The 13,972-nt window shown below is 42.2% G+C and overlaps 1 protein-coding gene across 6 annotated transcripts in view; it reads right to left on the bottom strand.

Annotated features, from left to right (window-relative positions):
- FRY (FRY microtubule binding protein) overlaps window positions 1-13,972 on the bottom strand; it is a 423,367-nt gene that overhangs the window by 59,007 nt on the left and 350,388 nt on the right. For all 6 annotated transcript variants that reach the window (XM_032611303.1, XM_032611301.1, XM_032611304.1 and 3 more), the window contains 6 exons: window positions 12,693-12,775; window positions 7,589-7,739; window positions 6,931-7,034; window positions 5,974-6,159; window positions 3,638-3,836; window positions 2,106-2,227 (listed from right to left, as the gene is read on the bottom strand). In XM_032611303.1, coding sequence (XP_032467194.1) covers window positions 2,106-2,227; window positions 3,638-3,836; window positions 5,974-6,159; window positions 6,931-7,034; window positions 7,589-7,739; window positions 12,693-12,775 — 845 coding nt within the window. The remainder of the gene's footprint in view (window positions 1-2,105; window positions 2,228-3,637; window positions 3,837-5,973; window positions 6,160-6,930; window positions 7,035-7,588; window positions 7,740-12,692; window positions 12,776-13,972) is intronic.

The raw sequence follows: 13,972 nt of genomic DNA, 5'->3' as shown, positions 1-13,972 counted from the left end.
TAACCCCTACACCTGCTGTGCCTCTTTACAGGGAGAAAATCAGGTTACGAGAGTCACAGGACATGATGAAAACACCGACTTGAGCTGTCTCCGTGGTCTAGAGGCTCTGTGGCACATTCGATTGTCTCACGAATGAGACCAGGAGGGATAATTCAGTGTTACTGTTGTTAGCTGCTGCTTGGCTGTCTCACCCCAGAGACACGTAAGACCATATAAGAAAATGTTCCTGCAGAGTCAACAAAGCGTCCTGGAAAATGGACTTAGACACATTCAGGGCAGTAAATACAGGATTAAACCCATATGAATGGATGTTTCAAGATAGTTTTTTACATCTTTATTTTGCTTTTCAAAACATATTTTTCTACGTAAGCCATTTAATATATGGGGGTTAGGTCCCCTGGCAATGAACAAAAGCTTACTGAAATCATACTGCTGGAACTGTACTAGTAGGATGGCAGAATCCTCCCCCGTCCCACCACCACTAAGACGATGTCCTTTGGGAAAAGCTATTTCATGGGTGGCAGAGAAAAGAAAAAGGTTTCCTTTACTCCCTGTTACACACTGATTGTACATTTCCCAGCCTTCCTGGAAATCAGGCGTGACCTCGTGCCTGAGTTCTGGCCAGTGGAACGTAGGAAGAAGCACCGGACGTCACATGCAAAGCTAGCATGTAAACTCCTCCCGAGCAATCCTCCACACACTCTCTTCCTTCACCTGCCCCACGGACACAGAGGGCTGAGACCTCCGAGCCTAGGGGATGACAGGGCCACAGGGCAGAGGGTCCCTGAAGCAGCAGGTGGAAGGCTGTCTCCCAAATGTCCACATAGAACTGTTATGTGGTCCAGAAACGGCCTCTTGTGTCAGGTCTCTGAGCTTTGGGGGTTATTTGTTATAGCAGCTATGCTACCCTGACTAATACAAGTGTTTCCAGGAACACATCTTATTGTGCTAGATTGGAAACAGGCAGAAAGTAGCAATGTACAAGGAAACTGAGGTGGGTAAAAGTGTCTCGTGCAAGATGTGAAAAGACATACAATATTCTAAGCAGCCTGAAATACCGTCTGAGAATATGCTATATAAGGTACTCATACGTTTTCTCATTTTTAGTATCTTCACACAATCAAGAGTGTTCCACAAATGAAGAGTTCACATCATAAATTTCTTCCTTTAGGCTATTAAGTGACGTTTAAGTGGGGGAAATACCAATAAAAGCAGTCTTAATATTTCAAAGAAATTCCAAAGGGGAAACTCAAAACAAGAAATGGCAATCCTATTCCTAGAACAACTTTCCCATTTCAGTTTAACAGTATTTTTTGGTTTTTAGTAAGTATCCTCTGATAATGGAAAGAGATGTGGCGAATCTGGAATGTTTCAAACTGTGAAATGTGCTAATTAACAGAGCAGCCGGGAGAGGTGGTGAGCCCTATCTACTGTGGCCAGCCTGCTGTGTGAAAAAAGGCAGGGATAGCTGCTGTAGCGTGCTGAGGAACCAAATTTAAATTTCACACACATATCAGCCCAGGCCAAGCTGAATCTGAATGGAATGCAGCTAAGGGCTTAAATGTTGTGATGGTACTACTGTCTAAATTAGACTCGGACTGTGTTCAGAATGTTGAGTGGTCACTGGCACAGGACTTGCCAGCAAATACTTTTAAAGCCGAAAACATTTTATCACAAAATTCTTTTTTTAAAAAAAAACAGTTTGCAAGGCTGACAGTTTTCACAGTTGAGTCTGACAGTCAGTGACTACGACTTCTCTCTCATGGCCTTCTTTAAATAAAATTAATATAGGCACAGTTTAATTCTAGTAAGGTAAATGAAGCAAGGAGAACAGAGACATTGGGGAAATTATTTGATAGAGCATAATGCAAGTATCAGTATATGTGACATTAACTATCACTGAGGCACATCTGAAAAAGCTTCAATATCCTCTACGACTATTCCTTTGCTATTGCTTCCGAATGCAGGATTTTACACACACACACACACACACACACACACACACACACACACAAATACATACACAGTGTGTGGTTATATGGGGAGAATGAGCTCCATTATAGAAAAATGCTGAAAGTGGGATTTGGAGAAACAGGATGAAGTACCTGATTTGGAATCTCTAAACACGGATACAACATGACGTAGAAAATTAGTGAGCTGTTCAGCACTCTTTGAATTCTGATTTTTGGGTGTGATGTCCTCATGGCACCAAAGTGGACCATATGCCCTTCAACAAAACACACAAAATGTCAAAAATGTAACTATCGTTTTGCATTTTTAAAACCATATACACAGTTCTAACTCCAAAGGTACCACATACATTTTTAAAATTTTTACATATTAATTTGGTGGTAAATTTCAGTCTTCTAAAGCGTAAGAGCATACTCAAAACAGAACTAGCGAATTGATGGAGACACACTTTTTCTTATGTTTTACCCACAAAATTAAAACCTCTCAATTCACCAGGACAGTGTTTATTTAGCACATAGTAGGCGCTATGTGTTTGTTAAACAAAATGATATAATATGTTAAATATAGATTTAGACACAGACTCAATTTCTATGTCTTAGGATCTGCAGAGATAATGCTTGTATCAGGATCACATCATTAGGTTGCCAAATACTGTAGCACCAACTTGAAGATACAACCTCTGTTGTCTATTTGGTTTTCTACAGTAAGAATGGGACGGATCCAGGGGTGAGAATTTTAGAGAACACCCTTCCAAACACTGACAGCAGTGAGTGGTGACAGTATCTTTCTTCTCCACAAACCAGTCAGGTCTCTGAGGTACCCAGTATGGAGGCACCACCAGCCCCTCCCTGAGCTTCCTGTACGTTAAATTCTGAGTTGAGTGCACACAATACTCTAAACCATTCATCGAAAAAAAAATGCTCTCTCTTCATTTTTTGCTTTACTTGATGCATTAATTGAATAAAGAAAAATCATGTGAGATACTAGATAACAAATATTTATATAGACTAGACTTCCAGGACTTAACTCACTGCGGAAGGTCAGCATGCCCCAGGTCACAGGTAAGCATGCGTTTATACAAATACTGGACCTCAGGGGTCTAGAGATTTGGAAGCCTTCCAAGTTAAATTGTTCCTTAGAAGAGCCAGAAGACCTGCAAAAAACAGGATCGCTCGCAGTTTTTCTCGATTTTGATTTATTATTAGTTTGATCGCTTTCCTATCATGCATCCTTACTGTTTCTAGTTTCTGAATTCCATTTAGAAATGACTCCTTGGACTACAGGAGCAGACAGCTGTCCTCTCTGCAGCTGCCACTGGGTTGACCGTGGCTAATATCTTTGCTTTCCAGAGTGATGTTCTTTGCCAAGTCTCAACTCCCAGATCCTGGCAGCTCCAATAGATGGTGAAAGTCACGCTCGCCTCTGGGAGCTACTTCTCCCGCCTCCACCTGCTGCAGGGTCTTTATGCACAAAATCTCCTTGCCTCTCAACTGTGACAATGCCTACCAGTGTCTGCCTTGTACACAGACTCCAGCAGACACAATTTAGAAGAAAGAAGACTTTGCTAGAACTCCAGGCTTGCTTTTCTATCTGTGGTTTTAAAGTGATGTCCCTTTTCCAAAAGACTGACCTGAAAACAGCAGCCCATCTCCTGACCCCTCATTACCTGGTGGTCAGAAACTCAATGAGCTTGTTTGCCTTCTCGTCTGTTTCAGCAGCTGCGTCCACATCTTCAACCTCTTGGGTCATCTGCGGGAGGTTCCCACTGCTGTCTCCCAGACTGATACTGGAGGAGGTGGAACTGGAGCTCAGCCCCGAGTCTGGCACCGGGGAGGACTGGTCCTCTCTCAGGAAGTCAAAGCCACCTGGCGGAAGACAAGGTCAAGGTGGAACTTGCAGGCCGGGCACTTAATGAGGTCAGGAGGTGCGCATAAAGAAGTGTGTAGTTATTTAATTTTGGGGGGGAAAAACGCTTCATTTTGGCTATGGCTATGATTAAATAAGACTGACACTCTTTCCCTGCTTACGGATTAATTGCACTGCTGTGTAAACGAGAGTGCATTTGGTAACAGAGGGCGATCTGCTATTTTCTACTCTGGTGTTTTAATTGACGCTTTCTACAAAAGAAGCGTGTGTGTGTGTCTGCGTGTGCATTCTCACACACGTGCACAGGCTGATGAATAGTTCCTCTAAGCATGTGCACCTAACTGTGCTGTTAGTAAATTATTCTTGGGTAATAGACAACTTAAATATGTGAAATGATACCATTTTTGACGATATCAACACTAACCAGCGATAAGTAGATTATACATAATGTTTTGAGTAAATGCACCCAGAATTGTGAATACTGTGTGTATATTAATATATTTTAATAAAATATGTCTCAAGGTAGGCAAAATAAATATGGTATAAGTAGCATTCTACATCTCTGGGTAGGTTGTGGGTTTGAAAATGTATACACACGACCATTCCTTTTCTCCTACTTAATAATTATAAAAAGTACATAGTTCTGGTGTGTCTGACAGATATATTAAGTTATGAGTAAGAAGCCCTGGGTCTGAGTATTATCTCTGCCATTTAATGTGTAATCTCAGGGAGTCATGTAACTTCCCTGTACCCCAGTTGCCTATTATAATAAGATGAAGACAATTTTTATCACATAGGTTTTTAGTATGGATTTGAAAGCAACTGTAGTTGAAACTGGGTGTTCAATAAATATTTAACAAATGTTTATAAAAAGAAGACACTTTTCAAAGTTTTGGTACACCTAGTCCATGTGTACTATATACAGCTTCAATCACCTTACAAGGTCTTGCCTACGGTATATCGTGTTCGCTTTGGTTTTGTAAATCCCCACTCTAAACCATTTTATGCCACATCAGTGGTATAGTGAATACAAAACTGACGCATTCAGAGATTACAATTTTCTCATTCTAAGGCCATGTGCTTAACGGAATACATCCCTACCTTGGGGAGCTAGAACAGCCAGTCTTCAGAATCTTTTACTTAAGCATCGCCTACAGTAAAGAGAGTTTTGTGTCTCTGAGAGGCTATTGATGGATTACTTTCAATTAGGTGTAGCTTGGTTCAAAATAAAGAGCTTAAACTGAGATCAGTAAGTCCTTACATTTCAGAGTTAGTGACTTCAGATTTGTTTTCCAGAGAAATATGCAACGTCTGTCAGAAGACAGGACAGGGCCCAGGACAGGAGTGCATAAAAGGTCCTTCCTTTTCAAGGTAATGAGAGAAGTACGTGGTGACTTATGAAATGCCAGCCCATATCCAGTGCCAATGCGATGTACAAAATAACGAGGTAAAGAAAAGTAGCCCCAGAACTCTGTCAGTTCATCACCATTTTAAGATATTTTAAAATGTTCTGGTTCTCAATGAGAACTGCTGGTCAACCCTTTTGGGAGAGTTTTCATGAGTAGCTTGGACACAACGGGGTCATTTCTTTGACTCGGCTAATGCTTTCTGTCCTCATTTCTAAGAAGAAATTTTTGGTTTCAAAACAGCAATGATTTTTAATAGACTTCCACTAACGGTGCCTTCCAGAAAAAAGTCAGTCATTTAATAGATTCCTTCAAGGGAACTAGAAGGTACACAGTGAAACATCTGGCACCTTGGTGACGCCTGCTCTTGAGGTGATGGAGATGGTCACTTTTTTCTGCATCTTCCTCCACGGGTGTTCTAGACTCATGCCCTTGGTCAATGGACATTTTAATTTTCAGTGTACCAATAGGAACATATTTAATGAAAACAGCAATCATCATAACAATGTAGAAAGTATATTGGAAAATATTTACTAATGAAGAAAGATTCTGTGAGGTAAGTTCACATCAAGTGAAATGGTGCATACTTATAGCCCTGTCATTTACCACTTAGAAAGCTGGGGGGTGGGTAATAGCACCCGAGAAGTTAATGCGGGCTCCAGTGACACCTCGAGTTATCCTCATACTTGCGACTCTGTCTCAGGTTCCCGGCCACTCCTTCTTTTGTTACCTGTGTAGAGATACTCGGGTTGGTAAGCTGGCTGCACTGTTAGAGTCTTGGCTTCACCCATCTCTCGAGTCTGCAGGAGCACGGAAGCAATTGCATGGAAATTGCTGTTGCAAGAGAGGGCGATCAAGAGGTGAAGAAGCAACTTTTTGCTGTGTTCAAAGACTTCAGGCCGGTAATGGTCCAAACCTGGAAGAAAACGGTGGAATCTCTTAGCATAAACAAATCTTCAGCTCGTTTAGATTCCAGGGATAGTAAAGATTCCAAGATACCCAGGAGGAACATGTTAAAAGAATGTTTAGTTTTCTTTGTTATTGTTTGTGTTACCGACGTAAAGAAGCTGGTCCTAGGCAAAATAAAATGTTTTATTCCTTAAATCAAATGTTCTCATAAAGCACTGATAGACGGGCTTTTCTTGACCTCTCCATAGCATCTGACATGCTTAGCATTCCTCTTTCCTGAGATGTTCTCTCCCCTGGATCTCCCTGTTACTGAAAGATTCTAATTTTCTCTCTCTCTCTCTCTAACTGAACTTTTGAGTCTCCCTGCCTGGCTGGTTCCTCTTCCCATTTTTTTGCTCTACAACTTGAGTATTTTTAAATCTCAGTGCTTGGCCCTCCACGCTCTACATTCTTTCTCTCTGTGCATCGACTGTGTCTCATGGCTTAAAATGTATCACGTCGAACCAAAGACCCACAAAGAGGCCCAACCTGTTTTGGATATCTTTATAGAAATAGCACTGGCAAGGTACTGCTCTACATTGTAGTGATAGTACAATTTTAAACAATGACTGATCAACTAGAATTTTAGAGATGTCACAGAAAGACAGTGAAAAACGGAAGGACTAGATATTTTGGAAATGAGGAAAAGCAGGATGTCCATGTAAAAGGAAAGCTCTATGGGTGACTTCCGTAGGTTTTGGACCCTATTGGCTAGAATTCCTCTTGGTTCCAGTCTTACCTAAGAAGACAGCATGGAGTAGCAATGGGAGATGAAGAGCCCAGTCTTCTCTTACACTGTGATCCACCACCATCTCAGTCATAAAAATGACAGCAATATTGCACCTAATCAATGAAATGATGAAATTAATGCAACTTCTGAAGAGGATGAAAACACACTGATAGATCATTAGGTCACAATTACATCCAACTCGTAAACCTTGTTGAAGAATTATGTAAGGCCCTTATTCCAGGGAAATGGAGTTTAACTTCTGACACAGCACAGAGCTCTATGAGGAGAAGAAACTTCAGTTGAGCTAATTCACATAATGGGGATTCTACTAGTTACTAGGCAATAAGAGCTGAGGAATGAAGAGAAACAAGACAAGGGCTCTCTCTTCAAGCTGCTCACAATCTAAAAAGCATAACGGAACGAATACCCATACCAAGGTGACATCAAGGAAAAATTCAGAGGGCTACAAGGCAGCTTTGCACCCTGGTTAATGGCTGACCAGACTCTGCCAATATGCTGACAGCTGCAGATCAGGTCAGCAGGTTCCCTCTGATTTCAAAGGTCATTTCATTTGATGGGACCTGGAATACCTTTCCCTCTTTTCATAGGAAGAAAAGTCCATTCAAAGTTAAGTGATCATTTCCTTCTACCTGTACATGCTACTCACCTATGGAGCGGCCCCCGGGGAGTGATGGTCTCTGGAAGGTAGTCCACCAGGGGGGCCCAGCATCCTCCAGTACAAGGCATGGGTAAGGGCTGTGGCTGTTTGGTCTCTGTAATAGTCAACAGCCAGCCAGTATAGGGAGAAATTGGGTCATCTACAGAGTGAGAAACACAAGCATGCTTTAGTTTCAGGGAGAGGAGGCTTTTATTTTCCCTACTTGACTTTTTAGAAACTTACAAATTCATGCTTGTAAAAATAACTCTCTAACCATTCCATTTGGTGAGCATGAAATTATATGATCAAATGGGTTGGAATTACTTGATTAAGTTTCTTTCATTCCTTTGTTTCTTGGATATCTAATTTATGGTGATTCATTATAGAGTGATTAAAAATATGAAAATATAGATACACAAAAAGAAAAACATTACATCACGTGAATTCCCATCACTGTGACAACTCGCTCTTTCTCTGATCTCCTCCATCTCAGTAAAATGCGATTCCTTATTTCCAGTTCGCTCAGGACAGGAGCCTTGGAGTCCTCCCTGACTTCTCCCTTACACCTCATATCCAACTTCTAATCATGATGATATGATGGTGGTGACAGTAATAATTAAAATAACAACGTTTGAACTAGCATAGTGAGTGCTTACTTTATGCCAGGTACTGGTCTATGCATCTCACATATTAATAACCCAATGACGGGCACCTATTATCCCTATTTTATCAAGGGGACACTAAGGTTAAGTAATTTGGTACCATCCACATTACTCAGTGAGCTCTACCTCATCACAAATCTAGGATACGACCACCTCCATCACTACTATCCTAGGCTAAGCTCCCACCATCTCTCCCTGCTTCCCTCTTTGCCCCTCTATAGTCTGTTCTCTGCAGAGCAGGCAGAGTCCTCCTTTTAAAACAGAAGTTCATTCAGAGTCCCTTCCTCTGCTTACCACTGGCCAGTAGTTCCCCTTAACACTCAAAACGAAATCCAGCAGCCCCATCAGGGCCTTTGAGGCCTGACAAGATCTTTCTCCTGTTTCTTGGCTTATCTCCTTCTGCTGTCCCCTGTGCTCACTGCACGCCAGTCACCCTGGCTCTCTTGCTGTTCTGTGACCGTACCAGGCGCCGTCCACCTACCGTCCACCCCCCAGCTGCAGTGTTCTTCCCCAGATGGCCGCATGGCTCACTCCTTTACTTCATGCAAGTCTCTGCCCAAGTACCACTTTATCGCAGAGGATTTCTGTGACCACTCCATTTAAAATCCACCCCATCCCCAATCACTTTCTCTCCCTCTCTCTGCTTCAGTTCCCCTGCGGCACCGATTCCCCAGCGCTGACGGCTTCCCCCTCCTCTGCCTCTAACACAAGCTCCCTGAGAGCGGGACTTTCTCTATTTTGCTCCTAGTACACAGAGCAGTATCTGGCACGTCGTAGGAGATCAGTACATATATATTTTGAATGAATTAATGAACTTCCTCAACAAAATATTTTTAAAGTAAGCACAGCAACAAATTTCATGGAGTTATTTTTTATACTGCTCTCAACCCAGGCCAGTGGCATTCAAGACAAGCCACTGCACTTGGGGCCACGTGATATGATCAACGCATACGGCTTCAGACAAGCTGGCTTAATCCTGGGATAGACTTTAGTGTATGAAGAGGAAGGATGTTTTTATAACATCGTTAGGCAGTTTCTCCAAAATATAGTTTTTTTTGTTTGTTTGTTTGTTTGTTTTGCGGTACGCAGGCCTCTCACTGCTGTGGCCTCTCCCGTTGTGGAGCACAGGCTCCGGACGCGCAGGCTCAGCGGCCATGGCTCATGGGCCCAGCCGCTCCGCGGCATGTGGGATCCTCCCAGACCGGGGCACGAACCTGTGTTCCCCGCGTCGGCAGGCGGACTCTCAACCACTGCGCCACCAGGGAAGCCCTTGGTTGCGCTTTTGAAGGTAGTGAGAGGTAGCTGATTCAATGCCACTGGTCCAGTGCAGGACGCTGGCCTTAACAGTTAGCAGAGCTGATGGAGGGGATGCCCTCCTATGGCGAAAACTGAGGCTCCAAACCCACACAGAGACTAGAACCAAGCACAGCCCACTTCTCCTGGGATGTGGGCTGAGGGAGTCTCCAGGGGTTAAGACCAGGAGTCACCTCAGAAAGTGACTCCTGACTCTTTCTAACACACAAGCAAATGAGCAACTAGAAACCCGTCACTCTGTGCCATGAATGTGCCACATTTTTAGCCCAGAAAAGATTTTAAGCAGGTATAATAGTCACTCAGCTTAGTCCACTCGGTAAACTACCTACCGCGTGCCTCACTCTCGGCAAACTACCTCCTTGAATAGCTGTCCAGGTGAGTTAGTTGCAAAATGCACTTCTAAACAATTAGTTACTCTACACAACTAGAACGGGGAGCAGAAATGGGAGAACACCGAAGAATTAAAAAAAAAAACACCAAACTTGTGAGATTTCTGTTAGGAAAGGACATGCTGTTTTTCGTTTCTTATGTTCTCAGATATATATCCAGTCAGCAAAAATGTGCTGCGAGGGATGAAGCTGACCTAAAACTGATTTTCTACAGTTAGGCCTAAACTGCTAGGACTCAGCTGCTATCCATCTTAACTAGCTGTATCCTTATTGTGGGGTTACAGACATTAGCATATGGCCTTGGAAAATAATCCAGATATGTTAAGTAGTTCTGGAAAAAAAAAAAAAAGCTTACATAACGCTGGTAGAAAACTGCTTTATAGACCGGGTCTAAATCAGTTTGCTTGTCCATTTTACTCAAGGTGGTATGGTTTTTTAATAAAAAATACACTTAGGAGGTACACATCATCCTTATTTTTGGGTAACCCAGACCATGAAGCCCTGGGCCACGAGGTCTCTCCTGATCCCTTCTCACTCTTCTCACCCTTGCTGATACCCTCAGGAATTCAGGGAGGAAGTAACTGCCCTTAACATATACCAGACGCCTGGCCATAAGGTTTTGGAATTGAGCCTGCTAACCTTTGCTTCTCTCGTGGCATACTCTATCCATCATCGGGTAGCTGGAACCAAACATGCATCTGGGAGGACCCAGTTACCAAAGTCCTGAGGGTATGCGTGCCTTATTAGACACACTGCTTCATCCAAGACAGCCAAAGTCAAGTTCTAGTACTTGAATGCCTGGGAAAGGATCTTAGCATATAGTTTATGTACTTTCTGTTATGAGGATCTGTTTGAGAAGCTTGATTCCATTTTCTCTTTCAATGAGGAATTGAAGATTTGAGCTCTCAGCACCCAAACTACTTTACTGTGAACTCCAATTTCCCTAGCTAATATTAGTAACCTTGTGAAGAATATTACTGACACCTGACTCAATTAAATTCAAGTTCTGTACCCAAAATTTCCCATTAAAATGCTGTTTATGCTGGTATGACAAATTTATAAACATTTCTGGGTAAAACAGAGGCCATAATGATAATACTAGACTACTCTTTATACCTTATCTGCATTCACAGTAGTCTTTCCTTCCCTTTATAAACACTTCTATTACTTTTTCTTTTTGTCCCTAAAGTCAGTGATCTGAGTTTGTATAACGACACAACTGTTAGCTTACTTTGTTATAATTATCCCCTGAAATTCACCATTTTAAAATTCATAAGGAATATGAAGTTTTAATACCAGAGGGCTCTGAAGATGTATTTTCAAAATGATTGTTACTGTGTTACGGCGTTTTCTACCGAATTCTGGGTCCCATACCCAGAACAAAGAGATATACTTTGAAGGAGTCAACTGGCCAAAGTGCGACAATATCCCTAATGTAAAATCCACAGTCACAGAGTGCTTTGCTTTGTTATATCATGCCCGTCACATTCTGGGGGAGTCAGGATTTGACTGCCTAACCTTTTCATGATTCAGTTTTTCTGTCCTCAAATTCTGTGTCACCAAATATTGCATAGCGATGACTTTTCTTGAACCAACAACTCCATTCCTCCAGTACTGCTCTCCTCATCTATAAAATCTGGTCCTGCCTAGATTCAACTGTTTGGTGTCTGGATGGCAGAGCCCCTTGATGGGGCACAGAAAGGAGGGAAAATGCAAATAGCTTTTTTGTTTTTCCCCCCCAATCTCATACTGACCTTTCTAGAAAAAGGTTTTATAGGGACATAGTTAAAACTTAACCCAAGTATGGCAATATATATGGATTTTAGACATTCCTCCAATTGGTATTTTGAATGGTGGAGAATTGCCTATCTATATCTGCATTAAGGAGTAAAGTAAGGGCAACTGAAATGTGGTGTCATTAGAACTGCTAAGCTCTTACCCCGCTCTGCACATTTCCCATAAGAACAAAACAACTCAAAACAACCACTACAAAGGCCCAGTGCACTGACTTACAAAATGAACCTAACTCATGACATATCATATTACGATTTCCACCAAAATAGACAAATAAGTTCTACCAGATAGTTTACCGATTTCCTTAGCATACCTAAATGTCACTGGGAGTGTTCTTTGGTTCCAGAATTTCTGTAACTTGTGAACAAGTAATACCCATCACCTTCTGAGTATCTACACAACCTGTCCAGGGCTTAAACAAAATTAATGAGTGCATTGACCTTTTTGGTTTTTCCAACGTCCCAAGGTACAATGAAATTTCTGTGATAATTTTATCTCCCAGTCTGGCAAGGTTTTCACTTGGCCACTGAGACTGTGCCGTTGAGATATTCAATGTGAAAACAAATCTATCCTGGGTGAGCTGACTCACAAGGCTTAAAGGTTAAATCCACTCCCAAGACAGGTCAATAAATTGAATGGAAACCTTTGTTTTCTCATGAGACCATTTCTTACTAGCCTTTCCCCAACTGCATTACCAAGGAAAAGGGCCAAGAATACAAAAATATGTCTTTAGGTAGTAGCTTGAAGTTTTAACAGCTTTGATTCATGCACTGCTTGGCTTCTTTTTACTTTTAAGAGGCTGACTTGCCCATCTACATAGTTGGATTAAGTAGTTACTTAATACTTATGGGCCCCTTTTTAGTGGTTAGAACAAGACTAATCAAAATACTCATTTTCTATTCTCCAACCCTTTGCCTTCCATCTGACCCCCCGCCCCAGCCTGTTGGTACTTACTTTTATCCTCGTCGTACGATCCTCCAGAGCTATTGCTGTATCTCGACTCCAGGCGGGTATGGGCTCTAATGACGTTACTGAACCTTCAAATACAAGAACCGTGGTGAGATACTGACATGTGGGTTTGTGCTGTGACACAGAAAAACATACTATTTTGGGGCAGCTAGTTCTCATGATCCTTTTCCTAAAAGAATACTGTAAAAAGTGGGTGGCGCAGTGGTTGAGAGTCCGCCTGCCGATGCAGGGGACACGGGTTCGTGCCCCGGTCTGGGAAGATCCCACATGCCGCGGAGCGGCTGGGCCCGTGAGCCATGGCCGCTGAGCCTGCGCGTCCGGAGCCTGTTGCTCCGCAACGGGAGAGGCCACGGCAGTGAGAGGCCGGCGTACCGCAAAAAAAAAAAAAAAAAAGTGTACACCAAACATTCCTTTTGTCCGCGAGAGGGCCAGTGGTCACTCTTGCTCAGGAGCACAAGTTCAAACCTTGAAAAGAAACATTTCAAGACTAATATTTGAGTTAAACTAGAAAATTATAACATTTGTTTGGAAATAAAATGGGCATCATACTGAATAACATGAATCCTTTACTCACATGGTAACCTGGCATATGGGAGGTGTTCAAGAAATAATTACTGAATGATTGAATAAGTGAAAGGAGACAGAATTGGAAATAGTTGGAAACAAAAATAGTTTCATAACAAATTTTGGACTTAACCAGCTTTAAAGTTTTCCTTAAAGTGTTTTTAGGAAAAGGTGCTAGTTGAGGCATGATATAACCAGAGGGACTCTTTCTGTCTGGTCTCTCTTGTGGCTTAAGAAATAATCAAAAAAAAAAGAGAAAAAAAGGTTGAAGTATAATAACTTCACATACATTAACTCATTTAATCTCACTCACTCAACTTTGAGATAAGCATCATTTACTTTGCAAATGAGGAAACAGGCCGAGTGAGGCTAAGCAACTTGTCCAGTGTCAGGCCGAGGAAGGTGGCAGTACAGGGATGCTTTTATTGCCGTGTTGCCTCCAAGAAGGGGGGGACGCGATCTCAGGCTGAGCTCTCGCTCACTAGCTTGGTGACCCTGAGCAAGTCCTTTACCTCCTTGGGGACCCTGTTTCCACACCTGCCAAAAAGGAATAATAATAACACCTCACCATTTATTTCACCCAATCTTTTGTTGGGACTGCTGTGGGAATCAAAAGAAATGATGTGAGAATTTCCAAAACTCCATGTCGCCATCCAACTATAAGGTATTAATTATTATACCTCTACCTTGGATTTCTAGAA

The sequence above is a fragment of the Phocoena sinus genome, chromosome 18, assembly GCF_008692025.1.
Source record: "Phocoena sinus isolate mPhoSin1 chromosome 18, mPhoSin1.pri, whole genome shotgun sequence".
NCBI classification, from domain to species: Eukaryota; Metazoa; Chordata; class Mammalia; order Artiodactyla; family Phocoenidae; genus Phocoena; species Phocoena sinus.
This window is presented reverse-complemented; position numbering and strand designations above follow the sequence as displayed.